The following is a 22,988-nucleotide window of genomic DNA, read 5'->3' as shown; positions in this document are numbered from 1 at the left end:
TACCTTCGGAGCTCTGCCAGAAAGCGTAGGCTTTCATGCGGAAGGCGGTGCGGAAACGCTCTTTATTGTTTAAGCCAACAGGCTTTGGCTCTTTAGAAGGACTTTCTTCTATGGCATCTACATTCAGAGGGGTAAATAGCTTTCCTTTAGTATTGCTACCGCGAGGATTAGAAAGGCGAACCCGATCCAAGAGACCCAGCTTTTGGCTACAAAATAAGCAAAAGTGAACAATTTTCCTCCTTGAGTGCAGGCTTTTCGTACTTCCCGACCCTCTCCATAAAGACTCGCACATTCTCCTCCGCGCCTGAATGGGACGGGCGCGCTCAGGGCTAAAGCGGAAGGAGGTGCTGGGCCTGGGCAGGGCTGGGTGCAGATCCCAGCTCCGCAGTGGACTAGCTACACCTTGGGCATGCGCCTGAGCTCCTCCGAACTTCAGTGTCCTCCTATGCTTACATATAAATGTAAAACACTAGCCGGGTCGGTGTGGCTCAGTGGTTGAGCATCAACCTGTGAACTAAGATGTCACGGTGTGATTCCCAGTCAGGGCACATGCCCAGGTTGTGTGCTCGATCCCTGTAGGAGGTGTGCAGGAGGCAGCCGATCAATGATTCTCTCTCATCATTGATGTTTCTCTCTCTTTCTCTCCCTCTCCCTTCCTTTCTGCAATCAATAAAAATATATATTAAAAATAAAGTAAAATGCTAGCTCGCAGTCATATGCAGCAAAACTTCCTTCCCTCACCCTTTCTCCACCCCCATCTCCTGGGCATCAGGAACTTCCTTTGTACCACTCCGTGGTGGCCATTCAGCGACTTACATATGAAAAGGCTGGTCAAATGTTCATTGAGCAGAAGCAAGTAACATAAATTGCATAAAGCAGGCACCCTCCCATGTATGGAATTTAGGGGGCGCCCATGATCATGAATGGGGAAGGCACTGCTCCTTAACTGTCTATCATGTAACTGAAATGTAGCATGTCCTTCTATTACAACAGTAGGTAATGAGCCCCAGTAATATCCTGAATGCCCCAGTCACATGTGTGACTTCTCACATCAGAAATCACGATCGTTTTGTATCTGTCATCTCCAGGGACTGCTGTGCTTACCACAGCTTCAAAGTTATGGGTATGTCCAACCGGCCACCAGATCTCACCATCAGATTTGTCAGAGAGAAGCACAAACATGACCACATCTCAAATGTTTCAATATTTTGGTGATTGTGTTTCAATATAGTGTTGACCCTTGAATATCTGGGTTTCACTGCAGGTTCACTTAGAGTGGATTTTTAAGAAAAGAACTAGAGGCCCGATGCATGAAATTCATGCAAGAGTAGGCCTTCCTTCCCCTGGCTGCCAGCACCGGCTTCCCTCCGGGACCAGGGACCCAGGCTTCCCTTGTGGCCCCGGCTTCCGGACATATGGTCTAATTAGCATATTATGCTTTTATTATAGGTAACACAGCCCAGCTGGCGTGGCTCAGTGGCTGAGCTTCAACCTATGAACTAGGAGGTTATAGTTCTATTCCCGGTCAGGGCACAGGCCCGGGTTGCAGGCTCAATCCCCAGTAGCGGGTGCGCAGGAGGCAGCCAATCAATGATTCTCTCTCATCCTTGATGTTTCTCTCTCTCTCTCTCTCTCTCCCTTTCCCTTCCTCTCTAAAATCCATAAAAATGTAAAAAAAAAAAAGAAAAGAATATACAGGTTGGCCCTCTGTGTCCCCCAGTTTCACATCCTCGGAGTCACCCAACTGAGGATTAAAACAGTTTTGATCTGCATGTGGGAATCCACAGACATGATGGGCCAACTGTAGGCACTGATCTTTGCCATTTATATAAGGGACTTGGCCATGCATGGATTTTGGTAACCGTGGGAACCCTGGAACCAATCCCCGTGGATACCAGGGACAACTGTGGTTACATTTCTGAGGAGTCAAAAGGTATAGGTGGATTTTTGACTGTGGGGGTCAGCACTGATATTATTCAAGGGTTCACTGTAATCAGTTTCTTTTATAATTGCATGCATTTTACTTGTGGATTAAACACTGTTATTCTGAGAAAGGGACCCTGGGCTTCCTCCTAGGCCCAGAGTGTTGTTGGCACACACACAAAACAAAACACCAGTAAACGTAAAGCTGCCCTGGTGCACACCCAGCTGCACCTTGACTTGAAGTCCAGCTCTACCCTTCACCATCCGGATGACCTTGGGCACTTCTGTGACCTTGGGCCCATCTGTGAGCTCAGTTACCACATCTTTAAAGTAGAGAGAAGCATTCCCACTTCACCTGATTGCTATGAGATGATGTGGGTCAAGGATCTGGCATAGAGCCTGGCACATAGTAGGTGCTCTAGACATTATTTGGTTCCTTCTATTTCTTTTTTTTTTCCTTTTGTGCCTTCTATTTCTGATCCTGCAGCTCTAGCCCTAGTGGGCATGTGGAATGAAGTCCTTTCTGTGTGGTACACAGCAGAGAGAAGCCACACTGCATGTTTTCACACACCAATACACTCAGCTCAGTGCTTCCTCTCCCTCTCCCACATAGGGCTTGACACATAGTAGGTGCACTGGTGGAATAAATGCGTGAGCAAATGAATCAGCTCTGCATGGGACTGAGATAATTAGCATTTCTAAAGAGTGTGTCTGGTTATGACAGCCATGTGCTTGGTGCCAGCTGCTGACATCTTTGTGGTGGGCGTGGCAAGGAGGTCATGGGTGCTGGGGCTGCAGAGGAGGCTGGATCACCCCTATCTCCCCCAACGGAGCAGGTGCCCTATGCTCTCTGCGCACCAAGTCCTCGCGGGCTAAGGGAGTCTAACAACACCTGCTTCGCAGGCGTCTGGGGAGCATCACAGAGAATAACATCTGCCAGGTTTCTTGCCTTCCGCCTGGCCCGGAGATCACACAAATACACGAGGGAACGGATGGCGGAAGCTCTGCTACCCCACTCCCTCCGGCCCGCTCTCTCACCAGCACTGCCCCCCGATGCCCTGCCCGGGCTGGTTCAGAGAAATGCAGTTTCCCTGACCTGGAGTTCCAGCTTCCGAACCTGCTTTCCTCGCCGGAACTGGACGAATGGCCAACAGGACAGAGAATGACCTGTCAAGGCAGGAAACGGGCTGCATCCACGTGGAACACTTCCCTACTTATGAGTGTGGGAAAGGGGGGCTGTGGCCCCGTCACTTCTCAGGCCCTCTTCTTCTCGGCCCCTGCGCATGTGTCTTGAGGGTCTGTCCTTCTATGTCCGTCAAGCCCCTCGCCTGTCCCGTCTCCTCCTGCACAGCTGGCCACATTCAGGTCCACAGCTTGTCGTGCCCTTTCTTGCCTTCTCAGCTGCCCTCATCCTCATCCCCTTTAAGACTGCCTGAGCGTCCCCCCTGGAAATTACGCCCCCGCCTCTGCCGCACAGACACGCTGTTTCCCTCTGTCACAGTCTGACATACCGCGTGGAGATGGCGCGTTCCCACAGCTGCCCGCCCGCTGAACTGTGTGGTCCCAGCAAAGCAGAGACGCTGCCTTGTTATCTCCGAACCCGGCACCTGGGCCTGCTCAGCACACCCCGATGGGCAGGGCAGCAGCGAAAACCACGGGCTTTGGGGCAACAGCAGCCCGGGTGGCCCTGTCCTGGAAGGGTGTGCCCTAGGACACTGGACTCATTCTCTCGGGTCCCCGCTTCCTCTCACGCGCAGTGGCGACACTCAGCCCTCGCTGCACACGGCTGACTAAGGGTTAAGTGAGCAAGGCGTGCTGAGCGCCCAGCCACTGTCTGGGATGCCAGCGCCTTCCAGAAACGCTGGCTGTCACCGTTATCTCCGATAACAATCCTCTTCCCACATCAGCCTAGGAAGGTTAATGATGTGTGAAAAGGATGGGTACCATTTCCTGGGCCACAAAAATAGTTGTGTGCGCCCTTGTTTTTTAATGAACTGAAATGAGTTCTTGGGAGTTCTCTATCATTTTTACAGCCCTCCTTTTAATTGTTTATTTCTCTATTACAATTGGTATTCAATATTCTATTATTTTACAGTACTTCTTCACACTAGACTCAAATACTCCCCATCGTCACTGAACTTGACCTCGGCAGGAGGTAAGTCTATGCAGACTTAATTCCAATTAAACTAAGCAAAACAAAAGCATCGGCAGCCACTCTGTCCTGCCAGGAAACCCCTCGGAAGTGCTGACTATCGGAAAGCTAATGAGAGGCCTCTCTGGGCTCTATCTGCTGAGTTTAGGATTCGCTGGTTTGGCATTTACACGGTTCATTGCAACCTCTAACAGTCTGAACGGCTGCGGCTACGATCACTTAATGCCCCGTTGTTCAGAGAGGATGGCTGAGAAGATGTGATTTCATCAGCATTAGGAACCCGGAGGCTGCGGGCACAAGTCGAAACTCACGCCATTACATCTAAGAGGCTTACGGAATTCTCCCTCCAGCAAAAGTGGGCGATCAGCTTACTTCTAAATTGTGTTGCCTGAAATCTGAGATGCCCAAAGGATCGTCACGTGCAAGGCAAAGTGCACCCCTGAAACTCAAAACCCATCTCTGCCTTTCTCCACTCAGAATTCCAGTGCAGGACTCAGGCTGTGGGCTCTGAGGTGCTGCGGGTGTGGCAAGAAAAGCCCTCCCTGGTACTGACGTCACATTTCCTTGGAAAGCCCGTGCCTGACTGGGTAAGTGCAGACAGACAATTCTGAAAAGTGAACTGGGAAAACTGCAACTCAATGGACTGGGGACGGAAAGGTAAATGTTGGAAGCTACCCATTGTCTTCACTATCAGAGAAGTGTAAAGAAGGAGCCAGGAAGGCTGGTGAACCTTGAGCCCTGGCAAGGGCCAGAGCTATGCTCCGATTGTTTAGTTGAGACAATGGTGGCTCAAGCAGTTTCCTGACCAAATAGTCTCAGAGTAAATCTTTACTAATATTTACTGACCTTTAAGATAGTCTGTCTGTTACCGGAATTGCCTGCCTAAGGGCTATATGTGTATCCAAAATTGAATAAAAGGTTGGCAAGGCCTGGGCACCAGTAAAGTCCTTCCCCTTGAGTTGGACTTTCGCCTGGCCCCCAATATTTCCAAATTATTATTTCTTGTCTCGTCTCTGTCATTTGCGCGCGGCCCTTCTCCAGATCCCGAACCCTGAATCACGCGGGACATGGCTCACACAGGTAAACTCAAGATTGTTCTGCCCTGGGGGAGGCGGCCCCTGCCCTGGGCCCCTGACTCAGCTCTCAGCCCCAGGGAAGTCGGGCCCCAACCCTGGGCAGTTCCCTGACCGCACACCTCTGGGCCTGTGCACATGCTGTGACCTGTTCCCGGGAAACTTTCAACCCTTCTTTCATCTAAAAGACTTTTTATCTGAAACATGGCCAGACATAGTGGGGAGCGTTAGGAAGCTCACTGTCACCCCCATAGCCAATGGGCTTCAGCCAGCACACGTAGCCGGTACTTTGATTCTGCTCAGAAACGCCTGTCTATTTTTCAACTGGTTCATAATTCAGAGGGAATGGGGTGCTGTAAATGGGCACTCCCCCATGTTCCAAAAGGAGAAGTGAGACCGAGCCCTTAGGATGTGCAGGGAATCCCTCGGAGGTTAAAATTGGCCCAGGTCTCATCTCTGCCTCTCAGTTACTTGCAGCCTGGCCCCCATGTTGCAGGGTCTGGATGGCAGAAAATACTAACAGCGGTCGAAATTGGGTCCAAGGTTCTTATTTTGCTCCGGGTAATAATTTTCTCATCAGTAAAATGAGGGGCTTGGCTTAATTGAGATTTGGATTCCTGCACACCTTTAACAGTCATTGATTCCGGGGCACGGAAGGGGATTTATTGCCAACATCCTCCATCACCCCGGGAGATGAATTTCATGTGGCTGATGTCACAGGAAGAAAGCAAAGCCTGAATTATAGCGTCTGACCAATGCTCCTTCCCTCGGTAGTATATCCTGGCTCCGAGCCTTTCCCTGCCTCCACAGCCCCCTCTCATGGCAGGGACTCCAGCTACGTGAGCCAAGAAAAGGCGGAAGAAAACAAAACGGATTAGGTTAACTGTTCCCAACTCTCAGTGGCTGAGGCCACGAACTACAAAGATAGGCCAAGTCCTGCTCTCGCAGCTTTCTTAGCTATATAACCTTGTGCAAGTCACTTGCCTCTTTGAACCTCAGTTTTCTCATCTGTAAAATGGGGGTTAAAAATAGCTTCTGCTCAAGGGCTCACTGTGAGGGCTAGATGTGCTTAGAACTATACCTGACAAGCCGTGTGCATTCTTTATAAACAACTGTTACGATGCTTGAATTCTCTGATCCAAAGAATGATCGTCTACTAAATCTGACAGCTGTGTTGGGAAGGACATAATACAAGACAGGAGATAAAGAAGCTGCCTGGAACACACTGCTTCCCTCTCCAAAGACGAATGCAGAGAACAGCCCAAAGGCTGCTGTTCAGACTGAATTGCTCGGAAATACAAAGTGAACGACTGGGCTCCAGTAAACAGCATTGTCAACAGGTTCCTGTTTTGAACATTCGAAAATGCTAGTTTCTATCAGACAAATACCCCTGATCATCAGCGTGCTGCCTGTCTAATGAACAGTCATAACTGATGCTTCAAATGATGTCCCAGCCCTAGCTGGTGTGGCTCAGTGGACAGAGCGTTGGCCTGCGAACAGAGGGGTCCTGGGTTCCTGGCACATGGAAATTTTTGCACTGGGGTCAAGGGCACATTGCCCGAGTTGCAGGCTCGATCCCCAGTAAGGGGTGTGCAGGAGGCAGCCAATCAATGATTTTCTTTCATCATTGATGTTTCTGTCTCTCTCTCCCCCCTCCCTTCCTTTCTGAAATTAATGATAAAAACAAACACACACACACAAAAGAACACACAATGTCTCGCACACAACACACCTGTCTTTCTTGGTGCGCTCTGTGGAATAAGTGAGGCTGGGGTGGGGAGTGGGGGGGTTATTGTTGATGGTGTGTAATGCAATATTATTTTAGGGGTTTGAGAATTATGGGTAGAGCTGATGCACATCAGGGGCAACTGTGATTTTTGTCTGCTCTATGTTTCATCCCTGTTTTTTAGGGAAAAGGACCGTATTCTGTTGGGGAACTGATTGCTCCAACTTCAACCAAGTGACTCTAACGCGAGCTGCCAATCATAGCATCGTGACCTCACACCCAGTCACTCTAACAGTGGACGCTGGCCTAGGGCTGGGCTGGCAGTGGCCTCTCCCTCTCTGAGCCAGAGAGTCTGTCCAAAGTGTGCATGTGGGACACTAACTGGGCCAACCCAAGGGCTTCCCTTGGGAATTTCTGCACTGGAGCTGCGTGCAGACAAAGGAAAGTGTAGGATCCTGGGGCTGCCTGCATCCACACTTTATCAGGATGGCGAAGGTCAGCCGAAAGAGTGAGACCACAAAGAGAAGCAGAGGCGAGAGAAGGGAGAATCCCAGAAGGTCCCATTCCTTGTTTGCCACGGGTTCCCACCATGTCTGATGGGTGACCATTGAGCCATGACATTTTCCTCCCAGTCCAAGGTCATTTAAGTTGGGTTTCTGACACTCGTAGAATAAAGAGTTTGTCCATCCATCATCCATCCATCCATCACCCATCATCCATCCATCCATCATCCATCATCCATCATCCATCCATCCATCATCCATCATCCATCATCCATCATCCATCATCCATCCATCCATCATCCATCATCCATCATCCATCCATCCATCACCCATCACCCATCATCCATCTACTTTTTCTGTAAGCCTGAAAATGCACTCTCCGGCCTTCATTAACCCAGTGCACAGTGACTTTGGCATGGATGTTCCAGTTTGGCTGAATCTGTTCATGCCGGTACAGAAAAGGCTCCAAAAGTAGACTGAGTAATTGGCAGTATCAACACTTGCATGATCTAAAACCCTGTTGGTCCTGAGAGAAGGAGGGGAAAGAGCACTCCGCTGGGAGTCCTGAGACCTGGACTGTGTCACCCCTGGGCTCTGTAACTTGGGGCGAGCCTGCCCTCGTGGGGGGCTAGGCTTCTGTAAAAGTACCTGCAAGAAGACCTCTGAGGTGTGCCTCTGCAGTTCCCTAGCAGATGTCCCCTGAGCCTCCTCAGCAGTATCCCCCAGCGCCCCCTACAGCCCAAACTGGGTGCAAGAAAGAAACGCTCATCCTTTGAAAACAGGCACAAAGAAGGGGCAAGGCGGTATTGTGTTTTTGCTCAGAGCTCAGAGCGCTGTCTTAAAGGGTCTCTTTAAGGTGGGGTGACGGAGGGGAGAGGGCACCATGGACCCCATTCGGAAGGACTGGACCCAGTTTCCCACAGACCACTGTCCCTGAGTGGTTCCCCTACACGTTGATCCAGGGCCCTGCCACCCCTTCTGCCCCACTCCTGGCAGCTGCAGAAGGACGCCGTTGAGCTGACCGTCTAGGACAGGGGTCGGCAAACTCATTAGTCAACAGAGCCAAATATCAACAGTACAACGATTGAAGTTTCTTTGGAGAGCCAAATTTTTTAAACTTAAACTTCTTCTAACGCCACTTCTTCAAAATAGACTCGCCCAGGCCGTGGTATTTTGTGGAAGAGCCACACTCAAGGGGCCAAAGAGCCGCATGTGGCTCGCGAGCCGCGGTTTGCTGACCACTGGTCTAGGAGACTGCAAGGTCCCTAAGCAGTTTGTCCACATAACAGATCAAACACATATTTAAGCTGACGTTGGCAGGGGCGGTCCTGCTTCACAGCCTCGAGCAGGTCCAGGCTCCCTGCTTCGCAGCATCTTCCCGAGAGGGAGCGAGAGGGAGGGACAGAGAAGGCCCACAGCCTCACTGGGAAGCGCCCACAGCTGTGGGGCCACGAACTCCAGTCCTGACTCCCTTTTCAAAGAGCCACCCGGGGGCCCAGGGAGCAGAGGAAGCGATACGTAATGAAGTATCGTGGTCTTCACGTTCAGACCTGAGTCTGAATTTTGGTCCTGTCACTCAGCTAGCTGGGTGACCCAGAGGGAGTGACATGACACAGTCCCTCTGAGCCCCAATCTCCTCAATCAAACGTGAGGATAGGAGGATGCACTGTGGCTGGGAGGACCCACTGAGATAGCGTGTGTGGGACTCCTGGCACTGAAACCACCTCGAGGAGAAACTCAGCAAGGAGCCGTGGCTTGAAACTGCGACAAGGAAGAGTGGTCCCCAAATCCTACCCGTGACCAGCATGGCCGCCCAGGGGCCCTACACCACACAGAACTGGACCCTCTGTCCCGACACAGTGGTGGGAGAAAAGAAATTCACAATCAGAAACGTACCTGGCTGCTGCCTCCAGCTGTTCTTTCCTATAAGGCGACGAGGGAGAGAGAGAAATAAAGCATGAATTGTACGGAACCCTCGCCCCAAACAGTGCCCCCCCAGCTTCCCTTTGATGGAGGCAGAGGGAGAGAGGGGAACTCCAGGGCGAGGCGGTGAGTCTTGAGGGACCCGCTGAACGAGATGGGCGTCTCCAGCTAGACCCCAGGCCCCTGCTGCTCTGCCCGCTCAAGGCTCTTCTCAGCCATTCACTCATCCATCCATTCGCTCGTCTAGAAAATGGTTGCTGATCACCTTCTCTGCCCCAGGCCCTGTGCTGGGCTCAGGGCATTTGTCTAGCGATGGGGACAGACCAGGGAACCAGGAATATCGTCATTTAGCAGCTCCACACCCATCACTCTGTCACCACCATCACCACCATAGTCGACATCATCATGGCAAATATTATTGAGCAGTAATTAATAGGCAGAGACCATTATAAGTGCTTTTTATGGATCAATGTGTATCAACCCTATGGAGTATTATTATCATGCCCATTTTCCTGATGAGGAAACTGAGGCACAGAGAGGTTAAGGGAATTGCTCGAGGTCTCACAGTTAGGAAGCAGCAGAGTCAGGACTCAAACCCAGGCCACGTGGCTCGGTGCCCATACCACTCCCCACGAGGCCGCGTGTGCTCTGCACACATTTGTGACTCTGAGCCTTCACTCAGGCTCTGCCGGGAATTCCCTGCCTCTTTCCCCTGCCTGGATAGTCACGCTCATCCTTAGCGTTCCAGCAGAAAGGGCCCCCCTTTTTTTGGGGTGTTTCTTATCCAACTCCCCAGGGTCTACACTGAGATGATCTCACAAGTGGGATTGTACTCAGATCGCATGATGTTAGAGTTACGTGGTAGCCCATGAACTGCGTGGGGCCAGAGCCTCTGTATTTTTAGCTCCAAAATCTGAGCACCCCATACCCTGGCCCACGGTGCGTGCACAATAAACACTGAGTGAATAACTGGCCTATCGCTGGGATGGGGGAGGGGAGAAATGGGGAGAGAAGAGGCATCGTGGTAGCGGAGTACAGGGACAGCTGGAGAGTTAGGAATCTCTAGTTCATGGTCAGCTCAACATCTGGTTCCAGTCTGGCCTTGGGCTGGCCACACAGCCTCTGGCCCATTTTCCCTCCTGACACACGAGGACAGAGGGAAAGGGTGAGGGCGTAGGCTGAGGGGAGACAGAAGGAGGAGGACTGGGGAGCAGTGTTAAAGAATGAGGGGCATCCCTTCCCATCCTTTCTCCTTCTCCAAGACCATGAGCTCAGGCCTTCTCCATCATCTGCCTGGCCATTCTCCGCGTCCGGAGTGGCAGCAGGTGCAGGCCATGTGGGGTGGGGGAAGCATGCCTTGCCAGGGGGGCCCCTCGCACTGGCTCCCCACTTCCTCAGCCACTGATCCCGTTCAAACATTGATAGGACCTTCCCTTATCAGCCACTCAACATCGGCACCCTGAGTCATGTGAGGTTTCTTTAAAAATATGCCCGCCCAGCCGGCATGGCTCAGTGGTTGAGCATCATCAACCTATGAACCAGGGGATCACGATTTGATTCCCAGTCAGGGCACATGCCTGGGTTGTGGGTTCCATCCCTAGTGTGGGGTGTATAGGAGGCAGCCGATTAATGATTCTCTCTCATCACTGATGTTTCTATCTCTCTCTCCCTCTCCCTTCATCTCTGAAATCAATAAAAATATATTTAAAAAGTATTGATGTGTGAGTCCCCTCCTGGGGGAGTGTGATTAATCACCCTGGGCCCTGGGAGTTTTTAAGTTCCCTGGTGATTCTAATGTGTGCCCACGGGCACCAGTGCAGACCCACGGGAGGGGCAGTTGGCCACGCCCTGAGCGGTCCAGACGGGTCACCCACCACTTGCCTGAAGAACGGAAAAGAGACGACTGACTCATAGAACCTCCATGTGGCCACCAGGTCGATCCTGTTGGGGTTGGTAGCGTAGTACCGCCAGGCAGCCTGCGGGGAGAAGAGACCGGCCTGGTGTGACCCGACGGCTCCCACGGCCCCATAGCCTGAGAGCGCAGCTCATGCCCTTGGAGAGAGAGAGGAGTCTGGGCACCACATCCCCGTGACTCTCACATCCGTAGGAAGACACATACTGTCTTTGGTGCCACTTCTGGGTGCAAGAGACAGCGGAGATGGGGTTCGAGTCTAACGTGCTAGAATTACTGGATACTGGGTGGTTTGGGGTTGGGGTTATGGGGCGCACTCTTGGAGACTGGGGCTGGCCTGGAAACGACAGTGCGTAGGGTAGCATCTAGGACTATCCCGTACCAGCCCCACAGAGACACTCACTACCCAGGACACAAGTCATGAGTGGGTGGCCATTCAGTCCCATGCAGCCGCAGCCAGGACTCTACACTTTCCTATTCCTGTGCTCCCCACCGCCAGGAAGCAGTAAGTCCCTCTGACATGATGGGAGCACTCCTGCCTTTGCCACCACCTCTCACCATCATCCCAGCCCCCAGCCCAGGGCGGGCGTGCGGGCCATGGAGAGCCGGCAGGCAGCCAGCAGCGCTGCCGCAGGACTGCGTGACAGCGGCACACAGCGTGAGTTCCAGTTCCCCGTGTGAGGCACCTCTTCCTCTCTGGCTATGGACGCCCGAGCCCTGGCAGAGGGGAGGCCACACCTCCTTTTGGCGACTGGCTCAGCTCCTGGACACCAGGCTGACTTCCTGGTGGGTCCCCCGGTTAAGACTGAGGTGGGGAGTAGAAAGACCCAAACTCTCCACTGCAGCTTAGTTAGCAAAACAGCAGATGGCCCCGGCCGGTGTGGCTCAGTGGTTGAGTATTGACCCAGGCACCAAGAGGTCACCAGTTGGATTCCCAGTTAGAGCCATGCCCAGGTTTCAGGCTCAATACCCAGTGGGAGGCGTGCAGGAGGCAGCCGATCGATGTCTCTCTCTTGGATGTTTCTCTCTCTCTCTCCCTCTCTCTCTCTCTCCCTCTCTAAAATCCATAAAAACATATTTAAAAAAACACAGCAGATGGGTTGGTCTGAGTCCTGAGACCGACTATTCCTGATTGGCGTAGAACCCGGAAGGGAGAGGGATAGGACTGTCACTAAGTACCCACCGAGCCCGGCCTTACAGCCAACCACAGAAACACCACAGCCACCCACGTGGAAGCCGGTCCTGGGTCAGGTCCCAGACCAGGACATGCCCACTCCTGTATAAACACACACAGACACACACATGCCCACATACATGCACATGCCCCCACATGTGTACCACATACATGCACACCCACCCGCGTGTGTGCACACTTGCACCAGGCATGCACACACACAGATTTACTCCCTCCAGCTCCTCCGCAGCAGACAGACCTGAATGAGCTCAGCAGCCGGCTTCCTCCTTTTCTCAAAGTGCTTCTGCCGGTGCTGCTCCTGCACCTTGAGCGCCAGCCCGGAGCCCAGGATGCCCTGGAGGGAAGAGTCAGGCTCTGAGTCCGCCCCCCAGACGCTCCTGGGAGCCCACCCCACTCCCAGGCCCGCAGTGACTACACCGAGTGATGGGAGGAGGGGGTAGGCTGCTGGGTGAAATGGAGCCTTGAAGTCTGGGAGGCCTGCCTCTGCCAGCTCAGTGGCACTTAGCCCACCACTTCTGCCACTCCACCATCTCCTTTCAGCCCTGAGACCCTGAGCAAGTCTATTATCTGCGTGGCTCAGTGTTTTCCGCAGACATGGAGCGTGCAATCCCAGGACAGGCTCAGAGATGCCCTTCCAGGGGTATGCCCAGAGGAGGGAGCGACTGAGCAGTCTAAAGAAGGCAGCGCTGACACTGGGTCTTGGAGGAGGACTCACTCCCGGCAAAGGGACCAGCACAGCGCGTGGCAGAGCGCAGACACCACGCTGCAGGGATGGCTAGTGAGCGGACAGAGCTGGAGTTCATGGTGTGAAAGGATGGAAGACGAGGCTGCAGGCAGAGCAGGGCCGGCGGGGAGGGTCCTGTGTGTGCCCAGGAGGTACTCACGGCCGGCAGGGCAAAGAAGGAGACGCCGATGAGGGAGAAGGTGGCTGCGATCAGACGGCCTTCCCACGTCTTGGGGGTCTTGTCTCCATAGCCAATGGTGGCCAGTGTGATCTGAAGGGAGAGGGGCTCAGACGTGGGGCCCCCAGGGAGAGGGAAACCAGGGGTGTGTCCCTGAGCTCCCCCCATCACATCAGCCTCTGTACTGACCGGGGGAGGGGGGGGGCTGTGACCATTTAGAATGAGATCTCGTGGGAGAAAAGCTACCAAGTATCAAGGAACTTATATGGGGCCCTCGAGGGCACACCTGTCCGAGTTAAGGATTTCCTTCCTATAGTCAACGACTCAGCAAATGTTTCACTAATTGCAAACGTGCTTGTGCATGTACCTACGTGTATCTGTGTGATTTTGTGTATAGCCACGTTACCGAGTATGTGTGCTTGTGAGTGTATTTACATGTATTGTGTACACACGTGTGCGTGTCCAATGTCTGCTATGTGCTGTGCACTCCTGTGTGTGATCACATGTATTCATGTGAACACATGTACTTGTGAACCCAGGAGGCAGGAGAGCAAAGCCGGTAAGAGCATGGCCTCTGCAGCCCACAGCTGGAGTTCAAATCCCAGGTCAAACACTAACGGGCTCAGGGTCTGCCTTGAATCAGTAATTAACGGCTTCATGCCTCAGTTTCCCCATTTTAAAAAGGGCCCAATAATAGTTGTTTGAGTTTAACCTGTGTTAATAAAGGTGAAGTGCCTAAAGCAACGCCCTGGAGCAAAGTACGCCTTCAGCAGGTGCCACCTTGTGCCACGTGTCCCTGTGGGTGTGGGGCTGAGTCGCCAGCTGTGTCCGAAGGCCTGTGTCACCGTGTGTGTTCGCACATGCATGGCTTGGTTGGTAATAGCCTACAGATAATGAGCTAAGGGCCCTAGTGACCCTGGGACCAGACTGCTGCGAAGCCTGACTTCTTATAAACACGATGGGAAGCCTGCTTGTTCAAGGGTGCAGCCTGTGGGATCGCCCACGGGCAGGATGGGAAATGGAGGCAATCTCGCTCTCACTGTGACTGCAGAGGGCAGCTGCCCCTCTCTCTGTGGATAACAGGCCATCCCCATGGGGGGGGGTGGATCTGCCAGGGGTGACTCACCAGGCCCCACCAAAGGGCGTCTGCATAGGTCTCAAACTCCTCTTTCATCTCTTCTCCCTGCGCATCCACCTCCGGCACGTCTTTCTCCACCAGGTAGACCAGAAACGAAGACAGGATGAGGGTCAGGAACCCGATGTACCAGGCGGTGATGAGCTCCTGGGGAGAGCAGAGGACAAGGGAAGAGGTCCCTGGGGGCCGTGGGGTGGGTGTTGGAGGTGGATTGCAGCTCTGCCGGCTCTGTGACCCTGGGCAAGTTACTCACCGTCTCTGGGCCTCACCTCCCATCCCTGTAAAATGGGGCCCGTGACGTGGTCATTATTTCCAGCATTAACACAATGAGTGCTTGGGTGGCGGGGAAGAATTCCACCCCTGGGGGCGGGGACCCCGATATCACAGCTCTGAGGCTTCGGGGGCACGCGAGACTGCTGCCTCTGAGACAAGGCTTGGAACTCAGGAGACTGAAACCACGCAGGACTGGGCAGACTAAAGCTCCGTTCCACTGGAAACCGACACTGGGGGGGCTAGTGTGCACAGTGCACAGAGCTGTGGACAGGCCCCGCCTGCCACCAAGTGCCTGTGTGACCCTGGGCACAGGACCCCTCCTCCCAGCCTCAGTTCCCCGATTTTTAAAATGAAAGACTGGACCACAGAGTTCCAGGAAGTGCCATGTGCATTACTGGCGGAATGCAGAGGCAGTTTTCATGTGAGTCACCTACTGATTGAAACCGTATTAAAAATGAGCATAAATGACACCTAAAACCTATATGTCATGCATGCTACCACATGACAGACTAGGACACATGAGTAAGTAAACCAGAGAAAGCTACTGCAAAAAAAAAAAAAGTTAAGGAAGAGTAAGGCTGGTGCGGAGATATGGCAAACATGGGCGTCACTGGAGTTGAAACACCCGACCGCGACAATCCCTAAGGCTCGCTCTCCCTCATTCCATTCCAACTTCAAGGTGCAGCTCGGTAGCCTGGGTGGGGAGAAAGTCAAGGTTATGGGCGCACACGATCTGGAGGTTAGGCCTGTCATCCCCGCAGAGTCGTCAGAGAACAAAGTTCTTCGTATCGATATCCGTCCGTCACCTGTCTGCCCGCAGGCGGCCGGTCAGCAGGCCTGCGGGTCGCTGGGCTCTCACTGACAGCTCGCTTCCTGCCTCCCTCGGGCCTTTGCCGACACTGGTCTCGCTGCCTGAACGGCCCTTCTCCACGGGACCAGCCAGAGCTTCGTGGCGCCAGCTGCAGACTCACGTCACCTCCACTGTGAACTCTCCCCGGATGTCTGCTCCCCGAACTAGAGATCAGGTTTATCTCTAGTTCCTTTAGGTCTTGGCTATTTTCTTTCTTTCTTTCTTTTCTTTTTTTGTTAATCCTCACCCTGAGATATTTTTCCATTGATTTTTAGGGAGAGAGGGAAAGACAGAGAGAAACATCGATGTGAGAGAAACCCATCGATTGGTTGCCTCCAGCACGAACCCTGACCAGGGCCCGGGCCGGGGAGGAGCCTGCAACCCAGGTACGTGCCCTTGACCAGAATTGAAAATGAGACCCTTTGGTCTGCAGGCTGACACTCCATCCACTGAGCCACACCGGCTAGGGCTGCCTTTGCTATTTTCCAAGCAGACTTGTCTGAATGTCTAACTCTTCATTATGCACAGTGCACACGTGTGAGCTCACTCCACAGAGCGAGCGGTTCGTAGATGGTGCGTGGGATCCAGCCAGCCACTCCTCTCCAGGGTCTGCCCTGCAGGGGGCTCAGGTGGGGCAGCCGGAACAGGACCTCCCGCCCTGGGCTCCTGTGTGAGCACCAGCCTCCGGCCTCGCTGCGTGCGGGTCTAGCGTTCCTGTGTTTTCATTCGCTCTGCCCCCAGATGTGAGTCAGAAGTTTCATCAGATGCTTAACCAAAGACACATCCTATGCCCAGAAAAACTAGCTGTGGGTTATTAAGAGGCGGTATAATGGTCATGGGTGAGGAGCAAAAATGTCTCCCAGTCCTGTGCTTTGCGGCCATTTAAAAGGCTATTCAGGGTAATCCAGCCTGGATGCGGTTTTCACCAGCAGCTCTGAGGCAGAGCCTGTGGCTGCTCCTGGCGCCCGTGGGCTCCGGCACCTGCCCCGTGGGCTCCTGCACCTGCCCAAGCCCCTGCGGTTGGTGGCGGCTGAGGGGTGGGGTCTAGCCAATGTGGGGAGTGATGGGCGGAGGTCCATTCTGCAGGGCGCTCCAGGCTCATTTTTAAGACCGATGGGGGCCCTTCAGGCCACTTCAGAGGCTGTGCGTGCGGGACGGTGTCAACATTTTTTGCGCCAGGTCACGGACACTCGGGGCTCCTTGGTTCTGGGAGCAGAGCCTGGCCTCTCCTGGCCCTAAAAAGTCTAACTCTGGGGAACGGGGGCCTGGAGCAGTCGTCACCTGGTTCCCCTGGACAACTCCCTCCACGGGGGCCTGGCCCTGCTTTCTCCTGCCCGGGCCTCCGAAGGGCTTCCCTCCTGAGCCGAGGCACACGGTTCTCCTTCACTCTCCAGGGAGCAGCTAAGGTTTGGACTAATGGAGCCCCTCGGCTCAGGCACAGGACTCTGCCTGCCGCAGGTCCCACACCTGCTCCAGTACAGGGGACTCTGGGAGGGGATCAGACTAAGCCCCGTGGTCCTAGCTGCCGGTCTCCCTCGGAGAGGTGAGCTCCACCACGCCCAGCAGCAAACCATTGAACTTGGGCTGGAGCCAGGCTGCCCGGTGTGCGTCCCAGGGCATGACCTTGGGCAGGCTACTTCCTCCTTCCGCGTGTGCCTCCCTGTCAGTGTGATGGGAAACAATCGTGCCCAACCCCTGGCTGAGCGATGGGCTCGGCACCGACCAACAGCAGCTGAGCCACTCCACATGCTGGGCGTGTGCCGAGTGCTTCTCGCCGAGGTGACAAGCAGTGCCAATCTGCGTGACTCTGGAGCCTCCTCCTCCCGCCCCACGCCACCTTGCATTAGCTCCGGTCACCCTCTCACAGCCCAGAGGCAGAGGCCTTAGGAGCCCTGCCTGAGGAATGAGGAAACTGCGCGTCAAACAGGGTTGAATGACAGGTCATGTTTCTGGTGGAGCTGAGCCCTGAGCCCAGGTCTACCTGCTTCAGTTCCCCATAGCCCACCTCCTTCTGCCCCCCCCGCCCCCCCCCCCCCCGCGCTCCTTCTCCTTGTCATCACCAGTGGTGGCAGAATACCCCCCTCTGGGGACACCCTACTGGAGGGCATGCCCTGGAAGGCCTCGGGCGTGAGAGTCCACGTGGCCTGTCTGTGGCACCTACTTTGCTGTGGGCGCAGATGGCCGAGCCCAGGAGCTTCCAGGTGCCGCCCCTGCGGTCCATCCGCAGCATGCGCAGGATCTGCAGGAAGCGCAGGCTCCGCAGCGACGTGGCCAGGACATTGCCCTGGTTGCCCACGGCGACCACGGGCACAGAGGCAATCAGCACGAAGATGTCTGGGAGAGAGCACAGACAAAGGGCCGGTGACCAGAGCTGTCCGGGCTGCAACGGAGCCGCCACAGAGAGAGTGCCCAGCACTGCCGTGGGCAATCGTGAATCGACCACACGTGGGAAGTGGAGTCAGTCTCCTGGGACAGAACATGGGACCCGCTAGTAAGGTGTGGTTGAAGCCACATTTTCCTGACAAGGAGAATCTACTAGAATGGAGAGGGGGAACAGAATGGCTGAACTCAAAATATCTGGTCAGAGGAGTTAAGGTGAATAAACTCCTTGATAGGGAGTGAGCACCCCATGACTGGAAGTATGCAAGCAGTCTGCGTGACCAGCTGGAGGCCGCTGCGAAGGGGACTGGGACATCAGACAGGAGGGCATGTTGGACCAAAGGCTTTGGCTGGCCTTCGGCCCCGACGTTCTATATTCTGACACTTGAACCACCCCTGGGATTCCGTGTTCTATGTTCACTGTGGGCAGACTTGGTCTTGTCCCGCTATGACTTTAGCAGGATGTTCAGACGGAACTTATGGGCCTGTGCTGCACCAGCGGGGAGAGTGACAGCTCTCACCGTCTCTGCTATCAGAATGCCCGCACCCGAATGAAGGGCCCACGGACACCTCCTCAGAGCCACTCTTGGCTCAAGACAGAGCAACATGGGGGAAGGGGGGCGCACGTAGGTGCTAGGTTCATCCAGACCTGGGTGTTAGGATGGAATATGCCAGTGATGGGCAACCTTTTGAGCTTGGTGTGTCAAACTTCGCCAAAAAACTGAGCATAATTCAGGTAGTGTGTCACTTTGAGGAAAAAACATTATTTCGCAAATGTTTCATCCTCAGGAGCAGCAAATGTTTCATCCTCGGCATGCGGCCGCCTCAGCGGTCGCGTGTCATCAGAAATGGCTACGCGTGTCAGTGCTGGCACGCGTGTCATAGGTTCGCCATCACTGGAATATGCTGTGTGACTGGAACATGACTCAGCTCCGTGAGCCTCAGTCCCCACCTCTGGAAAATGGGCACAACGGGGTCCGATAGAGGCAATTCTCAGCCTGCAGTGGCGTCTCTCCTCCCACCCCACCCCATCAGTCCAGATATGCAGGAATGACTGGGTGCTACGCTCTAGGGACTGGGATGCTCAACAGCCTGCAAGGGGCTGGCTCCTTCCAAGTCCAAATGCCAAGAGTGCCCCCTCGCCCAGGAACAATCACTGCTTTGTGGAATCATGAGGAGGAGGAGGCACAGAGGGGCATTCAGCAGCCGGGGGAGCTCGTGGAGATGTGGGGGGGGGGGGGGGGGGGGGCAGGCGGGGCTGGCCTCAGCAGAGCCCAGGCGTCCCCAGGAGAAGAGTGTGGAAAGGGGACTTAGCCGGGTGGCTCAGGGGTGGGCTTACCCAACATGCACAGGGGCTTCCTGGCAAACTTCAGCCGCCCCCGCCAGCCTTTGTAGCGGCAGCAACAGCCAGCGGCCCAGATCCTCAGAGCAAACTCGGCTCCAAAGACGAAAATCGCGAACGTTTCCTGTGTTGAAGAAATAAGCGGAGACACGGATTGACCAGGGCCCAGGCCTCGGGAACCCGCAGTGGCTGCAGCGGTCGCTGCTTGCGGTGGAGGGGAGAGAACGGGTCCCTACTGGGGATTGAGCCTGCAACCCGGGCATACGCCCTGACTGGAAATCGAACCAGCGACCTCTTGGTTCATGGGTCGAAGCTCAACCTCTTGGTTCATGGGTCGAAGCTCAACCTCTTGGTTCATGGGTCGAAGCTCAACCACTGAGCCATGCTGCCGGGCCTTTTTTCTATATTTCTGCTCCAAAGGATTATTTTTAAAAACAAACAAACAAACAACCTCTAATGTATTCAGTGCCCCTAATAAGTGCAGCTGTGTAGAAAAGAGGTGTCAATGAACCCGTCTGCGAATCACACCCAGTGCCAGGTCCCTGGTTGCTAACTGTGCCAGTGTCCCTGGGCCCGGCTCCTGGGCCAGGCACCAGCCAGACAGTGTTCCGTAATATCATCTTCATTTTACGCTTTGAAAAGCCACGGCAAGGAACAGGGAGGCGAGTTTCTCAAGGCTACGCGGTGGCAAAGCAGCAGCCCAGGCTAGGAACCTGGCTCGGAGCCCACGTCGTAAGCCCCAAGCCACCTCCGGGGTCACTGGGTGGGGCCCGTTCCCCCCTGCACCTCCCTTTGATCAGATAGGACAGCTCTGCCTCCCTCTCTCTTTGGTGGTCTCTGGGGGCCCTGGGGAGCGGCTGCTCCACGGTGACCCCAGAAACCTAGTCCCTGGAAGGAGACAGTCGCTCAGGGTCCACCCGCTCAGGTCTCAGCTCAGCTCCGGTGCGTGGATCGGAAACACCTGTTCTCAGAAGGAATCTGCTGGCTTCGGAGCCAAGGATGGCAAGTGAGCACCAGGCAGAGCTTCTGCTCCTTTGTGAACCCTAATGGGGGGCTGGCACCCGCTCCCTGAAGAGGTGGGCTGAGCCCGCATCCAGCAAGGTGTGGTCACTCCAAGGAGCAGGGCCCTCTTGGGGCCTCTGCCCGGAGCAGAGGAGGCTGCTCCCAGCCCGTCGGCATGGCTGCCCACCTGCTATTTGAACATATTTCAGGCCAGGACGTGAGGAATCGGAGTCAGGGACATTAGGCAACTTGCCGAAGAACGCTAGGCCCCTCTCTCTCTCCCACACCCTGACGGGCAACCGAAAGGAAAACAGGCAGGGGCCGTGGGGGGAGGTAAGCTTATGTGGGAACGGGGTTTAGTACTTGGCCTTGAGCAGGGTTAGAGACCCTCAGGTTTAGGAAGGAAAGCAGAGGCAGGGTGGATTGTTTTATTCGGAATGGAATATGCCTCTGTGCTAACTTTCAGGGGACAGGGAGCTGTAGCTTAGAATTTAATGGTGCGTTGGTTATATCTGATCTAGAATAGCAAATGGCACTCCCCACCCCGCCCGTGCCCCTGGCAGCCCTGACCACGTGATCCAGGCACTGCTCTCTCGTGGGCCTGGGCTTGGCCAGAGACCCCAGGAAGCCCAAACCAACTGGGCACAATTGCACCCAAGGGCAGCCTCCTGGCCTTGGCCGTGAAAGTCCAACCAGAAACGCAGCGCTGTGGCGGGTCCGCGATCTCACCAGCAGCAGAAGCCAGTCCCCCGAGACCGTCTCGTACTCCTTGAACGTGGTCAGCACGGCCAGGATCAAGCACCCCAGGACGATCAGGAACCTGGGAGGGAAAGAGACGGAGTCTAAGGCAGCGCCGAGTCCCGGCTTGCTCCGAGGCTGGGCGGGGCAAGGGGACAGACAGTGGGATGACGCCACAACCTCCATTGGGCATGAGCATGTGTCGTGTTAGTCCACTTAACCTCGGAACAAACTGAAAGGCGGGTAGGGTTAATATTCCAGTTAAAGAAGGCAAGCCTGTGCAGACTTCTGCTTTACCAGCTCGTTAGTGGCATCGGTTGGTTAGTTAGTTAGCTGGAACTCACACTAGATCACCTGGTCCCAACCCCGGGGGCTGCAGACCCCCCGAAGACCAAAGGTCTTCACACGCTTTAGTAAACCACCAGGAATGTGAATACATGAATGACATGTCCTGCTCGTACAGGACTGTGGCGTTAAAATATATGAAAAAGTTCTCAGGGTAAGGAAAACGCAAACTCCTTCCAGAACGTGATCCACCCCGCGACGGCCTCCATCACCACGTCTCAGTACAGTTTCCTTTCTGTTTGTTTTGCTTTTTCAGCCAGTAGGCGCTCAAGGAAGTAACCTCTTTCCATTGGGGATCTTCAGAATGGTTTGTGGATTGCCGAGCGTTCTCCTTGCTAGTCCAGTGGTCGGCAAACTCGTTAGTCAACAGAGCCAAATATCAACAGTACAACGATCGAAATTTCTTTTGAGCGCCAAATTTTTTAAACTTAAACTTCTTCTAACGCCACTTCTTCAAAACAGACCCGCCCAGGCCGTGGTATTTTGTGGAAGAGCCACACTCAAGGGGCCAAAGAGCCGCATGTGGCTCTCGAGCCGCGGTTTGCTGACCACTGGGCTGGACGAACAGGAGCCGCCACACTGAGTGAGGCAGGACGCCATCCCAACACCTGGCACCAGAGTCCCTTGCAGGGCGGGACCCCTGTTGTCTAGTGAAACCGTGTACGGAGCCAGATGAGGTGGAAGTTGCAACCCTAACGACACGAGACTGCTAACCTCCTCAGCCACACAAACGAAGAAACCGGAGAGGGCCCTGGCCGGGTGGCTCAGTCGGTTAGTGTTGTCCCGATACGCCAAGGTTGCAGGTTCGATACCTGGTCAGGGCACGTACAAGGAGCAACCAATGAATGTATTAGTAAGTGGAACATCAAATCAATGTTTCTCTCTCTCTCAAATCAATAAAATTTGCTTAAAAAAAAAAAAGAAATTGGAGTGGGAGTTGGTCTTCAGGGCTGGGAATGATGAGAGAGGCCATGCCTCACTACGTGTTGGAGGGTTTTTAAGAACAAGAACAGCTAAAATGTTAGGTTTGTGGTCCTGCAACGCAGCCCGTCAACCACAGCCTGCGGGAGTGGCTTTGTCTTGAGTCGGCATTGAACACGGAGCTGAAGCCCGTGGCTGGGGAGAGAGAAGCACTCCGAGTCCCACAGCTGACCTCATTCAGGGAGATTCTACCTCCGCTCCGCATCCAGAGTGTATGTAACCCTCGGGGAGATCCCACGAGGCGCGTGCGGTGGGCCTGCCCCAAGGCTGCTCCCAGTGAGTCATGCCCTGGCACACTCCCCCTCCGTGGGTGCAGGCGGCACTTCTGACTTGCTTCTAACAGAACAGTGCAAAAAGGATTGGCGGTCACTCCCTCAATTAGGCTTCGTTATGCAGCAAAGGCAATGAGACAGACGCGCCTGTGTCGATGTTCCTTTAGGTAAGACTCCATCTGAGCAGGATGGAGCGAGCGCGTTTCCTGCTGGCCTTGGAGTGAGCTGCTATGCTGCGAAGGGGCTGGAGAGCGGCAAGGCAAGAAACGGTGGTGGCTTCTAGGACCCGAGAGAAGCCCCCAGCTGACAGCCAGCATGTAAGTGAGACCCACGACCGACCGACCGGGTGAGCTTGGAGGAGA

General features: G+C 54.4%; 1 protein-coding gene across 1 annotated transcript in view; it reads right to left on the bottom strand.

The window, feature by feature from the left end:
- The window catches only part of KCNQ3 (potassium voltage-gated channel subfamily Q member 3), a 160,340-nt gene that overhangs the window by 6,620 nt on the left and 130,732 nt on the right, over window positions 1-22,988 (bottom strand). The window contains exons 2-10 of the mRNA XM_028136320.2: window positions 21,020-21,110; window positions 19,286-19,412; window positions 17,729-17,901; window positions 14,436-14,591; window positions 13,292-13,402; window positions 12,646-12,741; window positions 11,182-11,276; window positions 9,274-9,300; window positions 4-206 (exon numbers count right to left, since the gene is read on the bottom strand). Coding sequence (XP_027992121.2) covers window positions 4-206; window positions 9,274-9,300; window positions 11,182-11,276; window positions 12,646-12,741; window positions 13,292-13,402; window positions 14,436-14,591; window positions 17,729-17,901; window positions 19,286-19,412; window positions 21,020-21,110 — 1,079 coding nt within the window. The remainder of the gene's footprint in view (window positions 1-3; window positions 207-9,273; window positions 9,301-11,181; window positions 11,277-12,645; window positions 12,742-13,291; window positions 13,403-14,435; window positions 14,592-17,728; window positions 17,902-19,285; window positions 19,413-21,019; window positions 21,111-22,988) is intronic.

The sequence above is a fragment of the Eptesicus fuscus genome, chromosome 19 (genome assembly GCF_027574615.1).
Source record: "Eptesicus fuscus isolate TK198812 chromosome 19, DD_ASM_mEF_20220401, whole genome shotgun sequence".
NCBI lineage: Eukaryota > Metazoa > Chordata > Mammalia > Chiroptera > Vespertilionidae > Eptesicus > Eptesicus fuscus.
This window is presented reverse-complemented; position numbering and strand designations above follow the sequence as displayed.